The sequence below is a fragment of the Marmota flaviventris genome, chromosome 6, assembly GCF_047511675.1.
Source record: "Marmota flaviventris isolate mMarFla1 chromosome 6, mMarFla1.hap1, whole genome shotgun sequence".
Taxonomy (NCBI): Eukaryota; Metazoa; Chordata; class Mammalia; order Rodentia; family Sciuridae; genus Marmota; species Marmota flaviventris.
In genome coordinates, this window is record NC_092503.1 from 114,411,320 (window position 1) to 114,439,085 (window position 27,766).

Here is a 27,766-nt window from a genome sequence, read left to right on the forward strand (position 1 = left end):
GTTCGCTCTTCCTGGGGCTCCCCCAATAGCAGGTCAATACTCCTTAACCCCATTTTGGAGCCAAGGCAACCGAGTGGAAGGTCAGCCCACACCCATTCTGGTGTCCCCCAGCTCCTAGCCTTGGGTGCTGGGGGCCTTCCTGAGGGATGAAGCTGCTGGGAGAGCCCACCGGGCCTGGCCAGGGGGGACACGCCAATCAGGTCCAGCCCAGAAGCACCCATCCACGCGGAGGCGGAGGGCGAGCCTCGAGGACCCCAGGAGAACCGGTAGGTCTCTCTGAGGGGTCCACCCCGCGGACGTGCTGCTGTCCCTGGAGAGCGACGGGCGGGGGCTGCGGGCCTGTTTGCACTGAGCGCTCTGTTCAAACACGACTCCCGCCTGCGGACACCTGTGCCCGGGGGAGGGCGGAGGGGCGGGAGCCCGCGCAGGTCCCTGGTGCAGGTCCCCGGTGCTCACTCCTCGCCTGCTTCCCGCGTCTCTGACTGGAGCCAGCCCCGCGGTCCTGGTGGGGTCCTGGCCACGCCATGCCCTGCGCTAGGCTGGCCAGCTGCTGGGGCGGCCGGGTGCTGCCCCTGCTGCTGGCCTACGTCTGCTACCTTCTGCTGGGTGCCACTGTCTTCCAGCTGCTGGAGAAGCAGGCGGAAGCTCAGTCCAGGGACCAGTTCCAGGTTGAGAAGCTGCGCTTCCTGGAGAACTACACCTGCCTGGACCAGAGGGCCCTGGAGCAGTTTGTGCAGGTGAGGGGGATGGGGGGAAGGAGGCCTAGGGGTGGGCAGAACGGTCCCCTGTGGCAGGTCCAGGGCAGTCACCCAGGGGATCATGTCCCATTTGGAAGCAGAGAGTGAGGGGAACATCAGAGGTCGGATCTGGTCCTGGATTGTGGTCCCAGATCTGAAACAGGATTCCTGTGTGACCTTGAGAGAGTCATTTAACATCTCTGAACCCAAATATCCTCACCTATAGGGTGACAAGAAGCGGCAGATCTGTTCTGCAGGCATTTGACAGCAGGTTAAAAGCACTCTCTCAGCCGCCACCTGCTGCACAAATAGGAACTGAGTGTTAGTGTCATCAAGTCTTCTTCTCCCTCATTTCCACACTTCCCCCACCCCCTCCCGGCTCAGGTCCCTGGGAGGAGACACAGATAACCATCTGACCTTCCCCAGACTCCTTTCCTGGGAGCTGGGCTTGGCAGGCAGTGGCCAGGGTGGCTGAGCTCTGCCAGTGCTGTGCCCACGAGGGCTCTCTCTGGTGCCGAGGGGGCCACCCCCTGCCTGGGGCCCCTTCTGCCACCCTCTCCCAGAAACGGCAAAAGCAGGTGTTGTGGGTGAAAGCTTTGAGAGCAGGAGGTGCAGGGGGTGGCCACTCCTACTGCAAAGAACAGACCAGGTGCAGCGTCATCAAATGATCACAGACATTTATTGAGCATTTACAATATGTCTGGAGTGGGAGGAGCAGGGCTGGGTCCAATCACAATCCACCACCCCCAGAGCTGGCCTCTTGTCATTGCTGCTACTATCACTGTCTCAAGCTCATAGTGTGGTGACTGAGGCGCAGAGAGGTGGCGCGTGCTGACCCAGGCTGCAGATACTGGTAGACACAGAGCTCTCATTCAGACTCGGAGAGGGGCCCTTGTCCTTTAGCCCAGAGCCGTAGTTCTCAAAGTGCAGTCCCTGGACCAGCAGCAGCAGCAGCGCCTGGGAGTGTGTGAGAAATGCTGCCCAGACCTGCAGGTGCTCCGGGTGGGGCCGCAGGTGGTGTTAAGCAGTATCTGGTGATGCTGAGGCCTCCCTCAGGACTGAGGACGGCTGGCCTACAAGAGGATTCACAGCCTGGGAAAACTTGGTGGAGCTGCGAGACACCTATCCCAGCTCTTCCAGGAGGCCCACATCAGAGGACAGGAAGGTTCGGAGGTTCCCAATACCCAGGGCACAAGGCAGAGCCCTGGAGACCCAGAAACCTCCTCCTCTCTCAGCCCAGAGTGAGCCCAGGAGCTGGGCAGAGGGTGGGATGGGTGGCTGGGCTCTGACTACCTCTGTAAATAAGGAGGAAGGCCCTAGGTCTGACTGCAGCTGGACAGGGTACCACCGTTTAGCCCCCAGGGCCTCCCCAGGGAAGATAGGACATCACTGTCCATGACAGTCCTGAGCCTTGGGAGAGATCCTTACCAGAGGAAGTTGAGCAGGGAAGGAGAATGCAGGGGTAAGATTCTGGGAGAACAGGAGTCACTGCTGAACTCTGCCACACGCCAGGGACAGAATTTACTGCAGTATTAAAAAGTGACTCCAGGCATGGGGTGCACACCTGTGATCCCAGCTACTCAGGAGACTGAAGCAGGAGGATCCAGAGTTTGAGGTCAGCCTGGGCAACAGTGAGATCCGGTCTCCAAACAAAAAGTTTTTAAAAAGGGCTAGGAATATAGCTTCATGGAAGAGCACCTCTGGATTCCATCCATAGTACCATGAAAAGAAAGGAAAAAAAATAATAAAATATATATATATATATATTAAGGAACAAGCCTTCCCTGATCCCAGAATTAGTGAATCTGCCTCTCTCTCCATCACCTGTGGATTCTTAGAGAAGAAAATGCCTCCCACCCACACTACTCAGTACCCTCAGGGAGGTCAGGGCCCTCCTCGGGGGTGTAGAGGGCCCTGGGTTGCAGAGGGGACGACCCAGGACTAGGGCAAGTGCTGCCTGCAGGGGTTCGGGTCTCTGGGGAGGGGCTGTGTCCAGGAATGTCTGGCCCTGGCCTCTCTGGGCATGTGGGAAAGAGAGGGAAGCCAAAGTCCACATCTTCAGTGGCCAGCTCCTGCCAAAATGAGAAGAAGCAGACCGCCTGCTGCTGAGGACGTCCACACTGGCCCAGCCCACCAGGGACACCCCACCCTGGCCCAAGCATGTCCACCCAGCCAGTGGGAAGTGGTTCCCACAGGAACGAGAGGCCAGAGCTCCCACGCTCCTCCACAGTGGCCCCACCCTGACCCGGGGACTCTACCTGGCGTCAAGGCTGAGCTGCCCTGGGACGATTCACAGGGGCTGGGGGCAGGGGAGGAGGGCGCTCTCCCCTTTCTCCAAGAGGACTGGCCAGGGGTGGAGGAGCTTAGCTGGAGCTAGGTCTAGTTTTGGTTCTAGAAACCACACACACACACAACATGTACACACGTGCGACATGCAGTACCTACGCAGACGACGCACCACACAGCACCTTCCTGCAGGCCTCTGGTGGAATCTCTGCGTCACCAGAGGGCCACCAGAGCAAAGCCACCAGCTCCCCTGGAAGCTCAGAGAGCAGAGGTCTCTGTCCCACCCCGCCCCAAAGCCCTAGGGCTTTCTTGTGGTCCCCAGCAAATCCTTCCAGAAACACCCACCTGAACCCGTCCTTAAGCACACGGACTTGGGGTCCAGCGACCTTGGGCATCGCAGCCACTCTGAGCCTACCTTCCCTTTTCTGTGAAGTCGGAACAACGCCATCTAAGGACATCATTAAACGCGACAATGGGGAAGCACCCTGCGGAGAGCCTGGAGACCACAGGTGCACAGTGACCACCCACGCTCTCCCCACAGGTCATCATGGAAGCCTGGGTGAAAGGCGTGAACCCCAAAGGCAACTCCACCAACCCCAGCAACTGGGACTTCGGCAGCAGTTTCTTCTTCGCAGGCACAGTGGTCACCACCATAGGTAAAGGGTTGTGGGGCAGCAGGGCTCCCCGGCCCAGGCCCCTGTCTCAGTCTGGGATCCCCAAAAGCAGATGCTGAGAAGAGGATGTGGTTACCCGGGAGACGATTCAGGAAGCCCAGGCAGGGAAGTGGAGAAAGAGGAAGTCAGAGGGTTGCTGGTTGGGGCGGCTGAGCTCACCTCCCGCTTGGGACCTGCTGAGAGGCTAGGGAGAGCCGTCCTCAGAACAGGCCTGCCAGGGACTGGTCACTCGGGCCCAGCTGACAGAAAGCCTCTCCTAGTGTGTTAACCTCCAGCATTCTGCCCCAGCCCTGGACCCTGCACACACCTGGGGCCAGAGAAGTCCCTCAGGCAGAGATGCAAGAACTTGAGCTGGGAGGTCAAGGAACTGTCCACCAAAGCACAGTTGACATCCTGGGTGTCCCAAGGCACTGACAGCGTCTACCATACCACTCCACCAAAAACCCACATGGCCCCAACTCCAGGAACCCCCAGGCCCTCCTATCCCAGGTCTCCCCATCCATTCCATTAAGTCCACCGGCCTCAACATTCCAAGGAAGGTGATGGGGGGGCACAAACTTGGATTGGATCCAGGCTTGGTCCTCCATCCCATAATGAAGGATAAGTACAGTACAAGGCAGCACAAATCATTAGAAATGACACGAAACACCACAGGATGCCATGTGCAGTCAGAGGAGAGTGACAGGAGGGCTTGGCAGAAGCAGTGTCGTTGGAGATGGGCTGTCAAAGACAAACCGGATTTCTGTAAATAAAGGTCATCCATTCTGGAGGGTGGGATGGACGAGGCTCATGGGAACAGGGGAGCTTCTGGCCCAGCAGTGACAGAAAGACCCAGGCGCTGTGCTAACTCTCTTCCATAGCTGCGCCCTCCCTCTCTCTGGCAGGATATGGGAACCTGTCCCCCAGCACAGAGGCTGGCCAGGTCTTCTGTGTCTTCTACGCCCTGGTGGGCATCCCACTCAACGTGGTCTTCCTCAACCACCTGGGCACGGGGCTGCGTGCCCACCTGGCCACCCTGGAGAGGTGGGAGGACCAGCCCAGGCGCTCCCAGGTACAGTCCCTCCTCCCCTCCAGCCCCGCTGTGAAAGGTAAGTGGTGGACACTGAGAGAGGCCTTGGTGTGCAGGGCAGCAGGGACACACACCTGTGGGAGAGAAGGGGCAGCTGCAGGACCGGGCAGAGGGAAAAGCTGAATTCTGATTACAGCTGGACAAAGGTGTGGCCTCTGGCAGCTCCACAGTGTGTGGGGGTTGCGGAGGGCCCTGGAGTTGACCGCAGAGTGGCTGAGGGGCTGGGCTTCACATCTCCAGCAGCACGGGGTGTGCCCACCAGCCAGGCTTCTCTGAAGTGAGCTGACAGCTGGCCAATAGTCCTTCTTTGATGGGGAACCTCTGTGGTCATCACAGAGCTCCACCAACTTTTCATGGGGTCAAAGGACGCTCTAGGCCACCCGCATGCCTCCAGAGTGCACCCCTTGGAGAGCAAGAGTGCAGAGGGATCTGGGACAGTTTGGTGACAGTCCCATCCCAGATGAGAGTTCCCGGGAAGCCTGTTTGCCTGTGGTCCTCATGCCTGACGGGGTCTTCAGATCCCTCCTTGACCCGCTCTCCCACCTCCTCTGCCCAGCCTTCCCTGGCCTGGGCAAGATGGCACACCCCCAGACACAGCCCCCTCCCAAGGTCTGCAGGGGACTAACTGTGACCAGGCCTTCCCACAACCCCATGCAACCCTGAAGTCTTCCAGGTGGACTCAGGGCCAGACTCCCTCTCCCCAGCTCCTGCAGGTCCTGGGCCTGGCTCTGTTCCTGATCCTGGGGACACTGGTGGTTCTCATCTTCCCGCCCATGGCCTTCAGCCGAGTGGAGGGCTGGAGCTTCGGCGAGGGCTTCTACTTTGCCTTCATCACCCTGAGCACCATCGGCTTTGGGGACTACGTTGTCGGTGAGAATGAGAGTCACAGATCTCAGGATGGGGGACCCGCTGGGATCCAGGAGATGGGAGTTATCAGCTAAGGGTATTTCCAGTCCTCAGAAGTCCCTGGTCTGGGACCCATCATGTTTCTCCAGGGACTTCCTGCTGATCCTTGTTATGAGGAAGACAAGAGTGCCTCCTACTTGGTGGGGAATCCCTGGGTGGAGCCTGGGGGTGGCTGTGCCCTCAGACACCTGCTGTCCCCTTCCCTGCAGGCACAGACCCTAGCAAGCGCTACATCTCGGTGTACCGGAGCCTGGCAGCCATCTGGATCCTCCTGGGCCTAGCATGGCTGGCCCTGGTCCTCTCCCTGGGCCCCTTGCTTCTACACAGGTGCTCCCAGCTCTGGCTCAACGGCAGGGGCCTCAACCTCAAGGACCGGACAGCCCCTGACCCTCAAGGGCTCCCCAGACCTCAGAAGATGCCCATCTCTGCATGAGGTCCCCTAGTGGCCCAGCAGTCCCTCCCAGCCTCCCAGCCCATGCCATCTGCCCTCTTGAGATCCTTCCCTCCTCTTCCTCTCCCAACCCCACACCTGTCCCAGCCAGGGTGGGCCCAGAGCTCTCCAGGAAGACAAGGAAACATATGTCCAAAAAGTACCAGAGGTGACCTGGAAAACTCAAACACATTCACTGTGGCCAGATCTTCAATGACCTCCCCACATGCCCCACCCCAGGGTCCTTAGACGGACAGGAGACAGAGGGTAACTTGACTTGGGCCTCACCGGATGGGTGCACAAGGTCTATTTGCCAAGCCCCCACTATGTGCTAGGCTCTGAAGTACAACTGTGAACATTCTTGCCCTCACCTGTGCCTTTAGTCTGTCTAGCAGGACAGACAACTGGACAGGCAGCCCAACACAGTGTCCAAAATGTCCCGTGGGAGCAGACCCAGGGAGGGTGAGTCCATGAGAATGGCCGTCTTGGGTGGGGGAACACGCTGGAACCATCTTAGTGCAAACAGGAAGCTCGCAGCTGCCTCCCAAAGCTTGCCAGACCCTTTGAAGAGGGTGTCCCACCATTTTGCTGGTCATGACCTCCCCTGACCTCCAGGGTACGCCCTTGACCTGATGACCCCTCTGGTCCCCTGTCTTCTTAAAAGCCTTTCCAAGAACCCCCTGAGAAGCTAGAGGGCCAGCGGGTCCCAGGAGCCTTCCAGAAAAGGCACTCCATGGAGACCTGACCTCCCGTGGGACCATGCGCTGGGGGCCTGGCCTTTCTCCGGCTGAATTGCAACATCGCTGCAGCCCAGAAGGAGACAGATTTGGGCCAGTCCACCAATGGCCAATCTCACCAAAGACCATAGACTCCAACCGGTACTTCTTCCATCACCCCAACAGCAAGCAGACCCCTAAGCGGCGGGGTCTCATGGGACCACAGAGGCCAAGCTGTGGAGGAGAGGAAGCTCCTGGCCAGAGACCCAGGGAAGGATCGCAGCAGCAGAGGACCGCAGCTTACACCCTGGGACCAGTGACATCCAAGAGAGGGTGGAAACTGAAGACCCCCACCCACGGACTCTTTACCCTCCCTGGGCCCTTCCTGCTTTCTGGGTGGAGGAGGGACTTGGGGGGAAAGAAGGCAGGACCTGGTTAAGGTCCTCTTGCCTCCAAGCTCACAGCCCAGTGGCAGTCAGTTGGAGTCCCTCTTCTTTTAAGTACACAGGATGGGACAGAAGATTCAGGGAGAAGCTGAGAAGCAGCCAGTGCTTGAAGATGGTCCCAGGGTCCGTGGACTTAGGCAGGAGCCCTGAGACAATAAACGTGGCTTCTGCTTTCTCTTCCCCTAGAGCCGTTTCCAGTAGTCCCTCCCACTATTTGCCGCAGGAAATGCTGGGGGGCTCTGGACCCCTTCCCTCCCAGGGCCTGTGGTCACCCAGTGGCATCTCCTTTTCCCTAACCTGGAAATGGGCACTTCACAGATTTTTGAAGTGCAGCCAGATACCTGGGACTCAGCCTCTTATTGTCCCTGGGATCGGATCCTGGGGGTGGGGCAGGGCCGTCCCACCCCCCTGCACTCCTCTTCCCAAGGGGAAACCGGCCATTGGCGACTGTTTTAGAGAAGGGGCCGGCCAGGCTCCTGGCCCTTCCTTTCCACCTCAGTTCCTGTCCACAGCTCCAGCCCCTGTCCTCTCCCGCCATGCACCCACCGGGAGCTCCAGCGGCGCACAAGGGCAGGGGTCGGGGCTGCGTGGTGCCGGGCACTTTGTTCCTGCTGTTCGCCTACCTGGCTTACCTGGCGCTGGGCACCGGCGTGTTCTGGGCGCTGGAGGGTCGCGCGGCTGAGGACTCTAGTCGCAACTTCCAGCGCGACAAGTGGGAGCTGTTGCAGAACTTCACGTGTCTGGATAGCCACGCGCTGGACCTGCTGATCCGGGTCAGGGGCGAGCGGGGTCGCTCCAGGCGCGTCTGGGGAGGGATCGGGGAGCGAGGGGTGCACCGGCCTGGGATGGGAGGGTCCGCTCCGGCCCGGGAAAGGAAACCCCGAGAGCGTATATCCCGAAGAGCGGCGGAGCTGCTGCACAGGGGCCCCACAGGGGCGCGCGTCTGGGCGTGGGGAGCCGGAGGGTTGGGCTCTGGCTAGAGGATCGCCAGCGCGGTGCTCCGCGTCCTCCTTTAGGGGGCGAGAGAGCGTGACTGACCCTGTGGGGAGACGCAAGCTTGGCGCGCCGCATCCGAATTTGGGAATGAGCACTACAGAGGGCACACTTCCCTGGGTCACAAAGCCACCAAGGCCGTCCAGATCCGGTCCGGAGACTGGGAGCGTTTGGTCTGTGGGTGGCAGGCTAGCGGGCGGCACCCAGGTGCGCGGCCCTGTGTCCCAGTGCCACCATAGGTGAAGAATGAAAGGACACACCTTGCCTCCTCCAAAGAGAGAACCTGGGTGCAAATATGCGAACTAGGGCGAGGATCCTAGGGGGCTCTGGCCTGGGTCCAAGGGTGAGCAGGACTGAGGGCACGATCCTCGGCACTTGGGGGAAAGGGGGGCAGGACAAGTTTGTCCCAGAGGGTGGGTGGCCAAGATATGCTTGTCTAGGGCAAGGGCAACGGAGAGGAGGGCTGGAAGTGGGTAGATCCGGTTGGAGAAGTAGCGTGGACGCAGAGCGGAGCTCGCTTCATTCAGAGTCTGTAGATACCAAGGGCTGAGGACACCCTGGCCGCTGATGCCGGAAGGGCCAAAGTGGAAGTCGTGGGCGGAAGGAACAGAGGCCAGAGGATGGGGCCCCCGTGAGGCCGGGGAGGCAGGGGCATCCCAGATATATGGAAATTTCTTCTGGGCATCAGGCTGGCAGCTGCTCATTTGGTGGCTGCATTAACATCCTGAGCCCCCAACTGACTCTCAATTCCCCACTCTAGGCCTCAGATAGCCTCCCAGCCTCTGCCCCTCCTGTCTCTCCTAAATATCCTTCCACGCAGAGCAATCCTACCTGACCCTCAAGGGACAGCCCACCTCACCTTGAAGCCATCTGTCCCTGCCTTCACCAGAATGAACACCTTTTTTCTCTGAATTCTTACAGCAAAATATTCTTATTAGTGTGATGATGGCAACCATTAAATTTCCCACACACCATGTACTGTTTTTAGTCCTCAAATATGAGACCTCATTTAAGCTGGGCAAAGTGGTGTGTGCCTATCATCCCAGCAACTAGGGAGGCTGAGGCAAGAGGATCATAAGTTCAAGGCCAGCCTTAGCAACTTAGGCCTTAAGCAACTTAGCAAGACCCTGTCCAAAAATAAATAAATAAATAAATAGAAGAGGAAGACTGAGGAGGTAGCTCAGTGGTAAAACACCCCTGGGTTCAATCCCAGTATCAAACTAAATATAGAGAGAAAAACTTAATTTAACCCCTACACAACTACTAGGAAGTAGGTACTATGAGTATTTCCATTTTACAAACAAGAAAACTGAGGCTTAGAGGAGTTTGGTAACTTGCCCAGGATCCTGGACACTGCCTCCTTAATGCCCAAACGGTCACCGGTTGCACGAGTTCATTCAGTACGTCTCTGTCCAGTGAGGGCTGAGGTCCTGTCTCTCATCCTCTGGCCCCTAAAAGCACCACGTTTCTCCTGGCCGCGTGCTTCCTGCAGGAAGGGGGCAGCAGAGAGTAGGTGGATGGTTGTCCACCAGGTGGAGAGGTACCCCACCCCACCCTGACCTGGGATGGGGACAAAGAGAGTAAAGGAGCCACCTCCATGGTCCCTGCCTCTGGGGACCCCCAGGTTGACCGGAGGGATCAAGGCGCCTTGCCCTGGCCAGGCTGGGACGGAAGAGTGACTGTGAGGACTGTGCCTTAGAGAGCTGTGTATTTGGGGGTGCAGGGACCCAGTCTCCCCGCAGAGCCTGTTGGTCACTGCAGCCTCTCCCCCAGGACATCATCCAGTCGTACAAAGACGGGGCCCACCTCCTGAGCAACACCACCAGCATGGGGCGCTGGGAGCTCATGGGCTCCTTCTTCTTCTCTGTGTCCACCGTCACCACCATCGGTAAGGGCAGCCTGGGGCCAGGGTGGCTGGGCTGGGGAGGGCGGCCTTCCCTGGAGGGCAGGGGGGCCAGTTGCCTTTTGGAAGGGTTACTAGTGCTTCACCCCTCCAAGTGCAGTGGGTTCCTCTTCCTCAGGAGCAGAAGAGCCTCGAGCATCACCATGACCCACTGACCCCTTTCTGCATTTCATCCAGGTCCCCAGGGGATTGTGGGGGATGTTCAAGTTTGAGAAACGCGTTCCTACGGGACTTTCTCCCCTTTCGGCCTTCCAGGGATCAGAGCGTCTCCTGACAGGGCAGGAGAGGCCTCTGGGCACCAGGAGTGTCCGGCCCCCAGTTAGCCCACCCAACACAGCCCCAGGGGTGCACTGGAGCAGAGACCCTGTGAAAGAGACTTGAGGCCCCTGCCCTGAGCCCTGCCATGGCCACCTGTCCTCCTGCCTGCAGAGGGGAGCTCTCCCTTCCCAGGGCCTTCTCCTGAGCTCTCTGGCTCAGCCCTGGTCCCCATCACCATCCTCCCCAGCCCCTTTCCTCCACTGGGGCCGGCCCTGCCTGCAGAGTCACTGAGGTGGAACTTGTCCCAGAGGGCACCTTGGGGTCATGGTGTGAAGAAGAGAAGCCCTAGGCCCTGGCCACTCTGAAACCCAAGAGATAATGGGATGCTGTTGCCTAGCGCCCTCTGCCCTGGGGACCAGCCCCAGCCCCTGCATGATACTGGACTGACCACTAGGTGGCAGACTGGCACCACCAGTGACTTGGGCTCCTGCCCCTGCTCTGGGTGGACCAGGAATCTCTCCACCACCAGCATCCCCCTCTGTCCTCCCTAGAGTGGACAGGGCAAGACACCCAGAGGACTCTCCATCTAGCTTTAAATAAGCCCACACTTCTTGCAAGGGGGTAGCAGGGCTACTCAGGAACTGGGGCAGTCCTTCCCATGAGCCTGCCCCAGAGGCCCCCCAGACTCCACGGACCCCGACCCTTGAAGGACAGTCAGGAGGGCGTTGGCTCATCTCTACATTCCCGGGGCTTAGTACAAGGCCCAGCCTGCGGTGGGCACTCAGCAAACGCTGCCCCGTAAGGAGTCTCAGCAAAGATGCTCTGGAGCAGCCTGACCTGAGTAGTTCGGGAGCAGCAGGGCCCTTGGAGGGCAGGAGAGGCCTCTGGGCACCAGGAGTCCCCATGACCAGACGTGTGGGCGCCCCAGGCCCATGACCCAGCCTGCCCGGCTCTGCCCCTCCCAACCTGGAACACTCCTACCCCTTCTTCTCCGCTCAGCTCTTCCCTGAGGCACTCACCCTCTCTGGGGGTGAGGAGGGCAGAGGAGGGGAGCCCCCTTACACACACACACACTATACACCCAAGGTATACACCCAAGGTCCTCTTGTGCAAGGGCCCAAACCTTGGACATTCAAGAGCTCCTTCTGTCCATGGAGCAGCCTCCAAGGATAGGGCTTATTTTCATCTCACAGATGGGGAAACTGAGGCACAGAGGAGTGGTAGAACTTCCTCAAGGCCACATAGGCAGAGCTGGGGTCTGACACCCAGCGGGGTGGGGGAGGGGCCGCCTGGCTCTTTCCAGGGGCTTCTGTCCTCGGAGTTCACAGGACAAGGCGGGCTTTCTGAATCAGCAGAGCGGTCAGAAGCCCTGGCCCTGAACACTCACACAGAGAAAGAGACAGGAGGCGTGGGGCACTCGGAGAGAGAGAAGGCATTCTGAGAGGACGACAGTGGGCTGCCCCTGAGGCCATCCTCTCCAAGCCCTAAAACTTGGGGTCTTATAATGACTGGGGACCATTATAGATGGTGAGGCCATCAAAGGACTCACTGCCTCAGTGACATTGATGTGGAGACATGAACAAAAGGAGGAAGCAAGCTATGCAGGTATCTGAGGAAGAGCCTTCTGTCTGTGCAAAGGCCCTGAGGTAGAGTGTGGCTGTTGTGTTTGGGGAACACTGAGGAGGTCCAGGTGGCTGAGGAGGGTTGGAGGTGAGGCTGAGTTCAGAGAGAGTGCAGAGGAGCCCGCTAAGGCCCTCAAAGGGGAGAGAGGTGACAGGCGAGAGGTGTGCTGACATGGGAGGTGGCTCTTGGGGAGCTGCAATCATCCAGGGTTAAACAGTCTTGTGGGGGCTATTGACACCACCAATTGCTCTGACCCGAGGGATGACCAAGTGAGGGGGAAAAGGGTCCATTAAAAATCAGCCTTGGAAAACTACAGGGCCCCCCAGAACTGGCAGAATTCAAGTGCCACCATGCCCTTGCTAAGAACTGAGTGACAGAACCCCAAGGCCAGAGACCAGCCCCGGGGGAGGAGGCAGAGGGGGACAGAAGCAGGGGCTGACCCCTCCCTGGATGCTGGCAGAATGAACCCCACCTTTCAGGAGAGGGACCCTCAGAAGGCCGAGAGGGGTAGAGGCTCAAGAGGAGGCCTCTGCAGACCTCAGACCAGAGGCAGCCCCGGGACACGCGCCCACACCACGGTCATTCCCGCAGCACCTGGGGGACACTGAACTCCTGGGGGCTCACGTCCCCTGCACAACATGCCTCCTGTTCCACCCACTGCTGTTGGGTGTTGACCTCCCCATCTTACAGATGAGGACACAGACAGGAAGGTCGAGCCTCTTGCCCAAGACCACGCAGCCCACCAGGGGCAGGACCGGGATTCAAACCAGGCGGCAGATCTCCCTGCAAAGCCCACACACCGGGTTGGCATGTGCTGTGGCCCGTCCCAGTGGCCCTCAGTGACGCAGGGTGACATGAACCAGCGGTGTCCAACGGTACAGGGCCTCGGGCGTGGTGGTGCCCGCCAATAATCCAGCTACTCCGCTGCGGAGACAGGGGGATTGCAAGTTCAAGGAGGCCTGGGCAACTTGGCCAGACCTCCACTTAAAATTAAACACAAAACAAAAATAGTATTAGAAAGGGCTGAGGATGCAGCTCAGTGGAGAGCACTCCAGATCAATCCGCAGCACCAGGAAAAAACATCACAGTACAGGTGGGGGTGTGTGGCTGTGCTGGCCCCATCCGGGGAATGTCAGGCAATGATGCGGGGCAGAGGGGGGCCTCCGTTCACTTAGTTCCCCTCCTGTTCACTCCTCGTCCATCTGTTCATTCCACCTGGTGCTTCTCACTCACCACTCGCCACAGTGAGCACTTAGCATCAAGTCTGTGCCCGTCGCTAAGAACAGGAAGATAACCCTAACCCCATCTGTGCATTTTGGGGGGGTTCTGGGGAGTGAACCCGGGGAGCTTAACCACTGAGCAACACCCCAGCCCTATTTTGAATTTTATTTAGAGACAGGGTCGTGCTGAGTTGCTTAGGGCCTCACTAAGTTGCTGAGGCTGCCTTTGAACTCGCCATCCTCCTGCCTCAGCCTTCTGAGCTGCTGGGATGACAGGCGTGTGCCACCGCGCCCGGCCCCATGTGCACTTTTGAGGGCTCGTGGCCAAGGAGCCCACCACTGAGGACTCGGGTCAGGAAGGGTCATCTCTAGGGGGGAAGTGGGCCCTTGGGAGAGGGCGCATCAGGTTCAAAGGCACAGAGTCACCAGAGGGTTTGGGGCAGGAGTATGACCAGAGCTGGGAGGGTGAGGCCCCAGATTCTCAGAGTCAAGCTGGTGAGTGTGCAGGTTCCCCAGCAGGCGTGAGGACGATGGCGGTGGTGGCCTGGGTGAGGAGAGTTGGGTTGGCACTTTATAAAAGCCAGACTGTGGTGGTGGGGACCCCCTCGGGAAGGGGGCAGCAGTGGGCACAGGGGAGCACTGCAGTGGTGTGTTACCTGGAGGCTGAGGCAGGAGGATGGCTGGAGCCCAGGGGTTCAAGGTCAGCCTGGGCAACATAACAAGAGCCTATCTCTTAAATTTTTTTTTAATTAAAATTAAAAAGAAAGATGGAGCCGTGGCCTCACTTGTAATCTCAGCAACTCGGGAGGCTGACGCAGTCGGGAGGCTGACGCAGGAGGATCGTGAGTTCAAAGCCAGCCTCAGCCAAAGCGAGGTGCTAAGCAACTCCATGACACCCTGTCTCTAAATAAAATACAAAATAGGGCTGGGGACGTGGCTCAGTGGCTGAGTGCCCCTGAGTTCAATCCATGGTACCAAATAAAAGGGAGGGGGTGGAGATAGAAGGAGGAGGAATGTCCAGGACGATGCTCCCTGGCCTCCCCCCACTCATCTCCAAGACCAGAGGTCCCGACTACCACCTCCCCGGGGACAGCTCATGTTCCACCATCTGTCCATCAGTCCCACGGCGGGGGAGGGAGCCGTTCCCCTGGGAATCGGATCCAGAGGGGATGTGGTGTGCAGCAGATAGGAAGGCAGAGGTGGGGGAGCAGGCAGACCCCCATACAGGTCCGACGCCGTGAAGAGACGGGGAGGGGGATGCTCATGGGATCAGGGCCACAGACTGCAGAGGTGCTGCCCAGGGACAGTGTGAGCCCAGCGACAGAGCCTAGAGCAAGGCGCAAGGCGGCCAGCTGAAGTAGCCCCACCCTGCCTGGCCACAGGGGCCGCAGCCTGGATGTGCCGGCCTCAGCTCGAGTGTGCAGAGGATCCCAAGGGGCAGCCGCTGCAGGCTGGGCCTTCTCCCTGCCAACCCAAGAGGCAGGACAGAGGAGACTCCCCGCGGGCAGGTGCGACCTGCACACCTGCTAAGGTCCCCGGAGCTATCCTTCCCTCCTGTTCAACAGAGCCGCGATCTCGAGGGGTGGTTTGGGGTGCCCAGAGGAGACGGTGTCTAGGGCCCCCAACAAGTCCCAGCTGCCCACGTCTGCAGGGGCATGGAGTGAGGCCCGTGGGGACCGGGCAGGGTCAGGCAGGACACTCTCCTGAGGCAGCCCTCTCGCCCCAGGCTACGGCAACCTGAGCCCCCAGACCATGGCCGCCCGCCTCTTCTGCATCTTCTTCGCCCTGGTGGGGATCCCGCTCAACCTCGTGGTGCTCACTCGCCTGGGCCACCTCATGCAGCGGGGGGTCCACCGCTGTGTCCAGCGGCTGGGGGGCACCTGGCAGGTGAGGGAGGGGCTGCTGGGGTTGGGGGACGGGTCCCTTCAGGATGGGGCGCTGCGGCGGGAACCGGGGTGCCTGGTGGCGAGGGGTGGGGCCAGAGGGCACTGGCCGGGATGTGGAGGGACTGGGGGCCGCTGGCCAGAATCAGGTGTCTGGTGATCGCGGGGCAGGGACGGGGAAGGACACGGTGCCAGGAGTGTCCCCCGGCTAGGAACCTGGAGAGCACAGCCCGGGGAGGGGGCTCTGGGTGCCCCTGCCGAGTGGGGGAGCAGCACTGGGCCAGCTCCCAGCTCAGACCCTGCATCCGCTGGCCGAGGCCCAGCCCCGGGCAGAGGCCACAGGCGGGCGCTGTGTGCACCAGGGCCCGGCCCCCGCCCGCTGGCTGGCGGGCTCCTGCGCGCTGCTGTCGGGCCTCCTGCTCTTCCTGCTGCTGCCCCCGCTGCTCTTCTCCCACATGGAGGGCTGGAGCTACCTGGAGGGCTTCTACTTCTCCTTCATCACCCTGAGCACCGTGGGCTTCGGAGACTACGTCATCGGTGAGACCCCCAGGACGGCGGGTGGCCCGGCCTTGCACACCGCCTGGTGGCTGGCCATGAGTGGTGGGGGTGGCCTGGAGGCCCAGGGGCACTCGGCCACCAAGCCACGTCCCCAGCCCTATTTCATATTGTATTTAGAGACAGGGTCCCCCTGAGCTGCTTCGGGCCTCGCTTTTGCTGAGGCTGGCTTTGAACTCGAGAGCCTCCTGCCTCAGCCTCCTGAGCTGCTCCGCTCCCTGGGGCAGGCAGGGCTCAGGTGCCTCCTGCCCGTCTCGCCCAGCATGGAGCCGTCCTCTGGTCCACAGGCCTCTGCTGTCCTGAGACCCCTCCAGAGAAGCGCAGACCGACCCCCTCCCTGCAGCCCACCTCGCCCACCCCAGCGCCCCTGGGACCCCCTCGGGAATCAAGTGGGGCATCAGGAGGCTCCCCAAACCCCAGCTCCCCACCCCCTGGCCTGGAGAACAATCAGCAGCCACCGAGGGCCAGCACCGCCCGAGGACAGGGGGGACCTGGGCGAGACAGCCCCCAGAAGCCCTGGCCTTGCCAAATAAAGCAGAGGCCGTGTCCAGCCGGTGGCAGTGAGGGATATGGCAGCAGAGATCCTCGGCGTCCCTCCCTGCTCTCCGTGGTCCAGCCTCCAGGAGGGAGGAGGGCTGCTGTTCAAGGTCCCTACTGAGCAGAGGCCATGGGCACGCTGGCCCTGGGGGCAGGGGAGCTGCACCCTCCCAGACCCCTGGCCCTGGAGGGAGGAGGAGTGACAGAACCCAGCCTGGAACACTGAAGAGAGGTTTTCCCAGGCAACCCCCTGACAGCCGTCACCCCCTCTTTACTGAGGAGGAAGCTGAAGCTCAGAGAGGCCAAACTATTTGCCTGGGATGCACAGCGAGATATGAATTCTAATCTGTTTGACTCCAAACAGATCATGCTTGTTCCAGATGGCCTCACACACCCCTCTCTGGGCCTCCGTGTCCCTGTCTATAAAGTGAGGGACTGGCTAGGTGGCCACCAAGACCCCAACAGGGCCTTCTGGCCTCTGGGTGCAAGATCCTCTTTCCTGATCTTTTCCTTCCCCAGGAAGAGGGAAACAGTGCTGGGGGCCTCATGCGGCCCCTTTGTGGTCTCCCCGACCCTGGCAGCAGGGCTGTGACTCCGGGAAGGAAGCCCTGGGCAGGTCTCTTCCAACGGGGTCACATTCCCACTTCTACCTTCAGAGTAGAAAGACGCACGTGAGGAAAGCTGAGCCCAGGAGCTCCAAAGGCCACACCTGCGCCCTTGCAGGTTCTTTAATCTGTCTTCCCTTCTCTATGTCCACGGCCATTCCGATAGCCCAAGCAGGACTATTGGGTACAACTGCACAGGCTGGGCACTGCACAAGCATCCATGGAGTTGTATAGCCTCGATCCTTGTCTGCTTGGCTCTTGTGACATCATGTCACCTGCCCAACTCTTCTGAAAACATTCAATATTTCCCATAGTCTTAGGATAAAGTCCCCAAATCCACAACTAGGCCAGCAAGGGCCCTCGATGTGGTCCAGTCTCCCCCTCCCAACCCTGTGCTCTTCCCCTGCTCTCCAGCCACATGAAACAGGGGCGGGGACAAGGAGCAGCTGCCCCTTCCACATCTCCAGAGATGCGCTACCGAGCCTGGCTGACCCTGCAGCCCCTCGATGCTTGGGGCCGCAGGCCACGCGGGAGCCCTCTTCGCCTCCTCTGCAGACCTTCCCTGGGTGCCTGAGACACTGGAGCCCAGGGAAGGGCAGGGAGACGGCCCTGGGGCAGGAAAGGCAGCGCAGACCGAGTTAGGCTCCCACCCGGCACCTCACACCACGCGTGTCCCAGAACCTTCCATTCCTCTTCCCCAAATCTCAGCTCTCCTCGTCCTCCAGGGCTGGGGTCGACCCTTGTCCCTGGGCCAGCAGCCACAGGACCTTGGCTTCACAGCCAGCCCTGCACCCGCCTCCAACGTCGCATCTGCACTGGGTTAAGCGCATGCCAGCTGCCAGGTCTCCTGTGACGACTGCACCTAAAAAAAAAAAAATGAAATAAAGGTGGAGGAGGGTGCCCCCACCCCGGTGCCCGAGCAGAGCTGGCGGAGGGAGGCCGGAGCTGATCTCATTTGGGGCCGCAGCGGAATCAGCCCGTAACCCAATCAGCCTAATCCAATCCCGCTCTGCCCGCTGCCGGGAGCGCTGGGCTGCAGCCTCGGTGCCACGCCGGGTCCAGAGAGGTGCCCGCCGTGGGGACCAGCCGGGTCTGTCTTGGAGCCAGCAGGGGGTGGGTGGACGGGAGCTAGGACAGAGAAGGCCACGGAGGGACTCGGAGGGCAGGCCCCACCCCGTGACCCTGTGAGTGGCCGTCTGATGAGGACACCCAGGGAGCAGAAGGCGGAGGGGAGTCACCCACGTCCACAGTGACCCCGCCTGCCCCGCCAGCCACCACCCAGTGCAGAGCGGCTGACCCAGCGAGGTCAGCGCCTGTCCTGCCCGGGCACCGTCCTGAGCGCCTCAGCCACGTGAGCCCCAGGTCCCCATGGGTCGGTGAGGGGCTCCTCGGTCGCCATCACAGACAGGAAGCAGCAGGCCCAGCAAAGGCCTGTGGGCTGCGAGGACGGCGGGGGCCAGTCTGCTCCCTGGGCAGGACACTCCAGGACGGGCAGGGCGCCAGGAGCCGGGCTGCGGGTCGGCAAGTCCTCAGGCCCAGGGAAGACAGACGCAGAAGCCAGGCAAAGGCCCCGGTGACAGAGCAGAGGGTGCTGGAGAGGAGGGCGGGGCCTGGGGACCAGGACCAGGACTTCATCCTGAAAGCCAGGAGAGAGGTCAGCACCCGGGGTCACAGGGAAGCCACTCGGCGGCCAGGACAGAGGCGGCTCCATACCCCGGGGCCTCCAGAGTGGGAAACCAAACATGGAGATTCGCACAAGGGAGTCCCCTGGGCCCAGGGAGTCCCCTGGAGGCCACCGCTACCTACAGCTTGCTGGGCCCACCCCAGAGCTGCTGATCGGGAAGGGCAGGGGTGGCCCCATTTCTAACCAGGTCTCCGGGTTGCTGGGGCCGGGGACACCTTGAGAAGCGCAGGGACAGGACCTGGATGAGTCCTTAGGGAAGACAGAGGGAGGTCAGCTTCCAGGTGCCCACCCCAGGAGGCTCCTGAACCCTCGGTGGGACCACAGGCCTGGAATCTCGGGTCAGCCTGATGCCCCCGCACTGTCGCGTGGACGCCTCGGGCTCCCGTCTCTGGGCCTGTGGCCCTGACTTCCCCAGGCCCCCGCCGCTGACCTTGCCCCTCCCCAGGGATGGACCCCTCCCGGAGATACCCACTGTGGTACAAGAACATAGTGTCCCTCTGGATCCTCTTTGGGATGGCGTGGCTGGCCTTGATCATCAAACTGATCCTCTCGCTGCTGGAGACCCCAGGGGGGACGTGTTCCTGCCACCACCACTGCTCCAAGGCGGACCTCAAGCCCGGAAGCTGCAGGCAGGGCCCAGTCGGGGGGCCCCAGGCCCACTCCCCTCAGCTGGGAATCACACAGCGTCTCGAGCCCTCCACGCAGGCTGCGCACTGTGGCGAGTTCAGCTAATCACACTCCCGTGTCTGTGGGGTCTTCCTCCTAAGCAACCAGACCCTCTGACTTTAAGCATGACCTATGACCATCCAGATGAAAGACTATGTTTTCAGTCTTCCCTTGAAGCTAGGTGCAGGGATCTGATTAAATTCCACCCCACAGGACAAACAGAGAGGTATCCTGTGTGACTCTGGAGATGGAGCACGCCCCTCTTCCCCCACTTCCTTCCTTTAGCTGACTGTAATGCTCATATTGGTGGCTGGCGCTCAGGCAGCCACATTGTACCACGAAGTACAGAAGCCATGTTTGAGATTGGTGGCACAGTAACAGAAGGAGCCTGGGTCCTGGATGACCACAGAGCCATCATAATAAACCTGGGATGAACACCACTTGACTTCATTTATGTGAGAGACAAATAAATGTCTTATTTTAAACCACTATGTGGGTTTTTCTGTCACTCACATACTGATTCTAACTGAAACACACACTGGACAAAGAGCGTATCTGAGACTGGAGACTCTAAGGGGAGAAGCCACCCCTGAAGTCCACTAAGGCTCTGCCTATAACTCCCAGGGCTGATGCAGCCAGCAGGTGGCCAGTCCCAGCTCAGCTGCTGGATCCTGGCACGGAGAAGCCAGAGGCCAGCCGAGCGCCCCTCCTGCCTCCCCGGCCCCCACCCCAGAAGGCTGCAGCCACAGCGGGCAAGAGGTTGCAGACGCCTCCCCCTGAGATTCCGGCTCACTGAGGGGTCGCGTCCCCACCACCCAGACACACACCCAGGCCCCCAACCCAGCCAGGGACCCCGAGCACCAGCCAGCACCTGAGGGTCCCCTGGAGCAGCTGGGTTCTGGCCGCAGTGGCCACCCGTGACTCTGCCCCACCCCCCCGACCCCTCCTGCAGGGAGCCTCCTGGGCACCGCTCAGCCCCGTGGCCCTCCTGGACCTGGGTGGGCAGCCTTTGGGCCAAGACAGTAATGAGGGTCTTCACTGCATCTGCTTGGACCTCGTGATCTGCCCCTAAGAGGCCAAGACCAGACAGGGCCACGCCAGGCCCAGGCACGCTTCCCAGGGCCGACAGATGGCAGAGGTAGGTAGGTGAGGAGATGCAGCAAGTGGCAAGGAGATGTGGCAAGCAGACTCCACCAACAGGACCCGCCAACACCACCAACAGGACCCACCAACTCGACACTTGGAGAGAAGGACAGGCCAGGACCCTGGGTTGACACTATGGTCACCTCTGCTGTCCTAGGGCCTCTTTCCCCTTAGACCTGGCCTCCTTGGCTAAATCCTCTCTTTCCCCCATCAAGCCCTCTGCCCTGGTGCCCACCCGGCCCTTGTGTTCAGAAGTGCTGGCCCCAGCCAGGCACCTAATACATGCCTGTGATCCTAGTTTTTAGGGAGGCTGAGGCAGGAGGACCTCAGTTTTAAGGCCAGCCTCAGCAACTTAGCAAGACCGTGTCTCAAAATAAAAAATAAAAAGAGCTGGGAACATAACTCAGTGGTAGAGGCCCCTAGTTTCAATCCCTAATATCACCCAAAAAAAGCTTGGCCCAGAGGGAACCCACCTGGGGTGCTGGGAGGTGGCCCGGGGAAGGCCTCTCATTGGCAGATTCCTGGCAGATGTTTATTCCTCAATGAGAAGAGAGCAGGCTGGGGTGGGAGGCTGGGACCTGGGAAAGACGCAGGAACAGACACTGTGACCGCAGGACTCCGAGGACAGCCAGGCCTCGCCCAGGGCCCAGGGAGGGAGAGCAGGAGAGGTGACACAGACAGGTCCCCTCCTTGGTGACCTGGGTGAAGGCCGGGGATGGAGGAGGACTGTCCCAGGGCCTGGCCGGGGTGGGGATCCTGGTCTGCGCCCCTGTCCAAGTCGCAGATCTCCCCGGCTGGATGACTGAGCATGAGCCGGCGGCCCCCTCCGTCCCCGCCGTCTGGTCAGCGAGCTGAGGCTGCAGAGCGTGGATGCCGCGCGGGCTGCTGGGCTGCTGACCTGCTGACGTGGCGGCCCTGCTGACCCCTGGGGTGGGGGGGGGGGTGATGAGCTCACGCTGCAGGATGGGGCCCTGCCCTCCGGGGCTCCCAGGCTGATCCCATCAGCCGCTGGCCAGGATGAGGGGTCTGGACAGGCTGAGTCACTCACAGGCAGTGTCACGCCAACTGGGGACCACTCTGCTGCTTCCCCATCAACGCTGGGGAAAGAACGCCTCGGCCATCACTATCTGCAGGTGGGGAAGAGGACATCTTGGAAGATGCTAGGACCAAAGGTGGCCCCGGTCCCTGTGGGACCTCGTGCCGCTGAGCTCCCTGGACACCCTGTGTGGCCCTGACCAGCCACTCCCCATCTGCACCTGCTGGCTCACCTGTGAGACTTCAGGTCTGGATCTGGGGACAGCACTTCCCCAGGCCCCTGGCCTCTGCCTCCTGGTCTCCCATGCTGAAGGCCCAGCCAGGGGAAGGGTCTTCATTCCTGGCAGGGCCTGACCAGAGGACAATCAACCTCTGCAGAAACCAGAGACTCCGAAGTCAGACACAACAGCTCTGCTCTGACTCCACACGTCCCCGTCCCCTGGGCCCTTACCTCACCAGGACCCCGCCCTGGGCTCCAGGCCCGGGCAGCACTGCCTGAAGTAGCCCACTGACCTCCACCCGCCCCAGCCTCACCCAGTGCTGCCCCCCAGGCCTCTGCCCCCACAGGCCTCCCTGCTCTGTCTGTCCCCAACCAGGGCTGGGTCCTGCATCTCCTAACCTCCTGGGCCCTTTGCTGCCAAAACTCTCCCCCAGTAAAAATTGTGCCTGGAGGCCAAGGAGACAGCCACCAGCAGCCTCCAGGGCCTTCCAGCCGGTCCCTCTCTCTCTGCCCCGAATCCCAGCGCTTGCCTTGTCCAACCTGTGGGGGACCCATATCATCGCAGGGCCCAGTGGCCAGTGTCCAACCAGAGCTGGACACCTCCACAGTGTCCAGAAGTAGGAAAACAAAAAACAAGCCAACCCCCTCCCACAGCCACCAAAGAGCCCCGGCCCCCGCTGGCCCTGGGGCAGGAACGCTCACTGCTCAGCCCCTGCCCACACTCCAGCCTCTCCACATCCTCTCTCTGCCCCCTACGTCTTCTTAGACCAACTTTTACTACACTGATTCTTGCCTGGACTCAGGCAGATAGGAGTCTGTATCCTGACTATCACCAGCTTACTGTGCAACGTTAGAGAAGTAGCACAACTTCTCTGAACCTCAGGCTCTCCATCTGCAAAATGGAAATCCTGATACCAACCTAGGATTGTTTTGATGAGTGTGGGGGTGTGGGTAACAGATGAGAAGGCAACTATATTATACCTAGTATATAATAAGGATCACAAATATTTGATCCCCTCCCTTTCTCTTCTTGGACTCAAATTTCCCTCCTCCCTTCCTCCCTCCCTCCCTCCCTTCCTTCCTTCCTTCCATACTGGGATTCAACCAGGAGATCTTACCACTGAGCCCTTTTTATTTCTTATTGTGAATCGGAGTCTTGCTAAATTGTTGAGGCTGGCCTCAAACTTGCCATCCTCCTGCCTCAGCCTCCTGAGTTGCTGGGATTATAGGTGGCACCTGGCACCATCCTCCAACTCCCTTTCTTTAGGCAGTCTGTGAAACCCATTTGCACCCCTTCCTCCAATTAGTCCTTCTGGACCCGCCTGCCCTTTGACCTCCACTGGACTTGAGAGGCGGGAAGTGAGGCTGGGGGTGGAGGGAAGCTCAGGGGGGGCAAGGAGACAGACTGCAACATGGAAGGGAGGGTTAGAGTGTGTCTTGGAGAGAGCAGCTCCCAACCAGCCCACCGGCCAAGGCTCTAGGGGTCAGGTCGCCAGGGTGTGGTGGAGCTCCGAGGGGTGTGGAACGGTCAGCTCTGCTCTCTCGTTTTGCTCTCTGTGGCTCCCTCCCTCCACCCACTGTCTGACCTTCTCAGAAACCCTGAGTCCCTGGGGTGGGACAGAGGAGAGACAGGGCCGACCCCTCAGACGGTCACCCACACTCCTCTGGTCTTTGGCTTCCAGTTTGATTCAGCCTGAGCGGGTCAGGAGAACAAGTGTAGGAAGTGTAAGTCTTTAAGATAGAAGCTTTAAAAAACATTATATCAAGCTGGTGTTCTCCAAAAGGTTGCATGGTAATTTTAGGCTTATAAAAATAACATATTGGAGATTTATTTATATCATTTAATTTTCTATAACTGGACCTGATATCAATAAGATTAATAGAAAGTTCTATAAACTGGGTTCAATTTAAATGTAATACCATATTATCTTAGCTAGTATTCATGTGACATCAAGCAATGATATATGTAAACTTTATAAAATGATATTTAAAAGAAAGATCAGCTTCAATACTAGAACACTTTACCTAAGATTTATAAAGAACCCCACCTTACCAGAGATCAGGCTCTGCCTCCCATCTCACTACATGTCAGAGTGACTGCAAAGTAAGCCAGACTTCAGCTAAAGCCCAGTACTCTTCATTTAAGACTGGTTAGACTGACTTTGCTAGATGTTTAAGGTCAATACTTAAAATTAAAATGGCCAAGAAAACCAATATTTGGCTCTGGCCCTCTGCGTCAGTCTGAAATCCAGGGAACAGGGAACTTCTCTAAAGAGCTTTGCAACTCTGGGCCACATAACCTCCTGATCAGGGAGATTAATGAGACCACTGGAGAATGAAAAGCCAATCAGTGCACTTGCTGTGAGTAGGAGGGTCATTGGAGAAGGGAGACATCCCTGATGCTTCCAAGGGAAGCCACATGGTCAAGCAAGACCTGGACCCATCCTATCGCAAATGGCACTAGCAGAACTGAGAAGCTGCTCTCAAGTTCCCCCATGAGCGACCACTATGGGAACTCGGCTGACTCTTAACAATAGATAGAAACAAAGTCAATTTTGACCAGCTTGATCTTAAACACCTACCAAAAACAGTTAAGCCAAAACCCAGTCATTCCTAGGAGTAATAAAAGACAAGAACAGCTAGAAAAGAGGAGACAGCAACTAGCCAACAGTCTCCATGGGGAATGTTCAGTCAAGTATGGCCTTGGCTCCTCCCCCTCACAGGACCCCTATTAGTCCTCTTTATGCTTCTCCTAATAGGACCACTAATAGGACCACATCTGTTAAATTGCCTACACTAATAGGACCACATTTCCTGCAAGATCAGATATATAGGTTCACCAACCAGTCAGTCAATCAACTACTTCTTTAAGACTACCAGCCCTGGGTGCCCAAGATGGAGACCTACGACTCATGACCAACTCCTCTGGCTCCAGAGACTCTGTGCCCATCTAAAACCCTCTCTAACCCTTTTTTCCAGTTTTCACAACCCCTCTTTCACTTCCTAGGAATGAGAACTACTCTCCAGCAGGTCCACTCTGCTTATTCTGTCTGCTCTACAGTATCCCCACAAGGAAGCATCAAACCTACACTCCCCACACCTCAGATGAGGAGCCACCAGCCAGGCAAAGACTGGTAGATCAACTTCACTCATGTGCCTAGGCACAAAAAGCTTCGCTATGTACTTACTTTGGCTGATGCTTTTCCAGGTTGGATAGATGCCTTCCCTACCTCCAGGGAAACTGCTGACACTGTCACCTCCATCCTCATCCCGCAGATCATTCCCAGGTTCGAACTTCCTGCCTCCATCCAGTCAGACAACAGTCCCGCCCTCACTTCTCAGGCTGTTCAGCTAGACTCCAAAGGCCTCAACATCACTTGGAGGCTCCACATCCCCCACCAACCCCATCCTCGGGTAAGGTTGAGAGGCCTAACGGCATTCTCAAGGATCATCTCACTAAACTTGCTATTGAACTCAGGCTCTTCTGGCCCAATCTCCTGCCGTTGGTCCTCACCTGAATTCAGGCAGCCCCTAGAGCCCCCTCAGGCCTTAGCCCCTTTGAGCTACTCTCTGGGCGCCCTTTCTTAACCACCCAAAGCTTTCCAATCACTCCTCCTCTCCTTGTGTCCTACCTGCCCTATCTCACACTTCTATGCAAACTCCTAAGGGAACATGCAGACCGGTGCCTTCCTGTTCCATTCATTGCCTCAATCCCCGCACAACCACCAACTGAATTGGACCCTCTTCAACTGGGTGACTCAGTCTTACTTCAGGAACTGCATTCTCAGTCCTTGGAACCTCAATGGATGGGACCCCAGACAGTCATACTTACTACCCCAATGGTGGCCAAGCTTTTAGACACTCCCCCTGGTACCATGTCTCCCACCTTAAAAAGGCACTTGTTCCAAATGTCCAGTCCTGGACTTCCACCATGCCCACCAAACTCAAAATTTCTCGCCAACCCTCTTCTTCTTTTACTAATCATTAATCTCTCTCAAGTTTTTATCTCAAACCACAGATGCTGCTTCTACATCCAAGCGACATGGCACCAGGATGACACCACCCACTCTCAGTTTATGGGTCAAGGCGATTGCCCTTCCACTGGCTGCAATCGGGCTGTCACCCTTAACATTACTGGATTCAACCAAGCCACCTCCAATATTTCCTAGAGTCCCTACGACAGGACCAATGGCTGATACCAAGAATCTCCTCCGTCCAGGACTGGTTTGATGCCATCGACAACTTGTGGCTTCAAGGAACTTTCATGGACTTTACCCCACCAAAGTAGTTGTCTGTAGCCACTGAGTGTTATTTCTGGCTGCCCTGGTGTTCTCAGACCTGTCCCCCGAACATCCCTCCACTTTCCCTCCTAGGTCCCACGCTGCCCACCATTAAGCAGGAAGTAGCCAGAGGACTTTACACCGTCCCCCATGTCACTTAGAAAAACAAAAAGGGAGGAATGTTAGATGCAGGACAGGCTGAGTAAGCTGTCTGCAGGGCATGCCAAACAAAGTTAGCTGCAGGGTGACCTGGCCACTCAAACCCTCTGTCTGGTTCTTTATCACCTGTTTGCTTCAAGCCCAAACGCCCAAGCCCCCGCTCAAGGCTGAACACTTGGCCCCCCTGCTCAAGGCTGAACACTCAACCCCCCACACACAAGGCTGAACACTTAACCCCCCTTGCACCAACAAGGCAACTTGCAGATCCAGAGACCCCGTTAGATTTTGGCTATAAAAACTCCCTCCTGCCAGACCCCTCTCTCTTGCTCTCTGTCTCCCTCTCTTGCTCTCTCTCTGTCTCTCTCTCTCTCTCTCTCTCTCTCTCTCTCTCTCTCTCCTCTTTCTCTCTTTTCTCCTCTGTTGCACTGCTGCAATAAAGATCTCTTGGTCGCTCCCAGTGTTGTGGTCACTTTCCTTTCAGGAAGAATTTAGGGTACGACTGTCTCCCTTTGTCTATGGTTTCCCCTTCCAGAAATAATAACTTTGAAATTGTGCACCATTCCTAGTGGCATGATGAAATCTCTCACCACCCTCTCTCACCTGCCCAGGATGTGAGTCATCCCGTCGTCAAGCATATCCACACTGTATATGCTACCTGCCCGTTAGTCATTTAGTACTATCTCAGTTATCAGACTGTTGCAGTATTGCAGTGCCTTTACACAGACTTCACGACTGTCTGTGGTTTCAGGATCCGCTGGAGGGCTTAGGACAGATCTCCCAGGCCCAAGGAGACTACCGTATTTGTCATGCTCTTCCTGCAGGCCCTGGTTTTGACAGCCACAGTATTCCAGGGACTGTGTCTGTCCAGGTGGCCCTTTTCCCAGGAGAGCAGCTTTTGCTGGGTGCTAGCAATGGCACTGTCCCTTGCCCCTTCAGCACCAGAAGCGGTAAGGATTCCTAGTGTGGCTAGTGGTAAGTTATCCCATGGGTGCTGCACCATCCCTCAGAGCTGCCCATGGGCTGTGCACAGCCACCTCATTACATTCTTCTCAGTGACCCCTTGGTACCATCTGCTCCCTGCAAACACCTGATGAGTCCCAGCACCCAGTTCATCCACTGCCCACCCACTCCCTCAGCCCAACTGGACACAGAGCTCAAGGCGCTGACCTAAGCCAGGGAGGAATTGATCCCACCCTTGCTCTGGGTGATGGCATAAGACCAGGTGAGACTCAGACCAGGTGCCAGGCAGACGCCATCAGGCCTCACTGGCGAAGACATGCAGGAAGACAGGCAAGAAGTCTCCACTAAATACTTTTAAATTGTGCACCATTCCTAGTAGCATGATGAACTCTCTCACCACCCTCTCTGACCTGCATGGAATGTGAATCATCCCTTTGTCTAACATATCCACACTGTATATGCTACCCTCCCGTTAGTCACTTAGTAGCTATCTCACAACAGAGCTCCTTCATCAGTCCACGAGGTCCAAAGCATCTAAGGAAACCTCCCCTGTCAGACCAGGGGCTTCCTGCATGCAGGGCTACATCTCACTCATTTCCCCCCTTATTATTTCTGACATCTAGCCTGACCACAAACGGCTTCTCAGTGCACAATGGAAAGGCACAGAATGATAAATACACGACTCCTGCCACCTAGCAGGGAGCAGGCAGGATGGGGTACGCTGGTGTCCAGAGCATGGTCCCTGCTGCAGGCCGCCTGGGCTCAGGCCCAGTTTTGT

At 58.4% G+C, this 27,766-nt stretch overlaps 2 protein-coding genes across 2 annotated transcripts; both read left to right on the forward strand.

Moving 5' to 3' along the window:
- The first annotated feature begins 524 nt into the window (after positions 1–524).
- Kcnk16 (potassium two pore domain channel subfamily K member 16) lies at positions 525–6,105 on the forward strand. Its single transcript, XM_027943493.2, has 5 exons — positions 525–737; positions 3,565–3,679; positions 4,582–4,748; positions 5,471–5,636; positions 5,882–6,105. The coding sequence occupies exons 1-5, from the start codon at positions 525–527 to the stop codon at positions 6,103–6,105; spliced, it is 885 nt and encodes a 294-aa protein (XP_027799294.2).
- A 1,695-nt stretch (positions 6,106–7,800) lies between these two features.
- Kcnk17 (potassium two pore domain channel subfamily K member 17) lies at positions 7,801–19,485 on the forward strand. Its single transcript, XM_027943488.2, is given in 6 exon segments — positions 7,801–8,037; positions 10,031–10,145; positions 14,988–15,148; positions 15,507–15,681; positions 18,971–19,059; positions 19,061–19,485. Coding segments are annotated over 6 exon segments (1,008 nt in total). The 3' UTR covers positions 19,292–19,485.
- Positions 19,486–27,766: the final 8,281 nt, after the last annotated feature.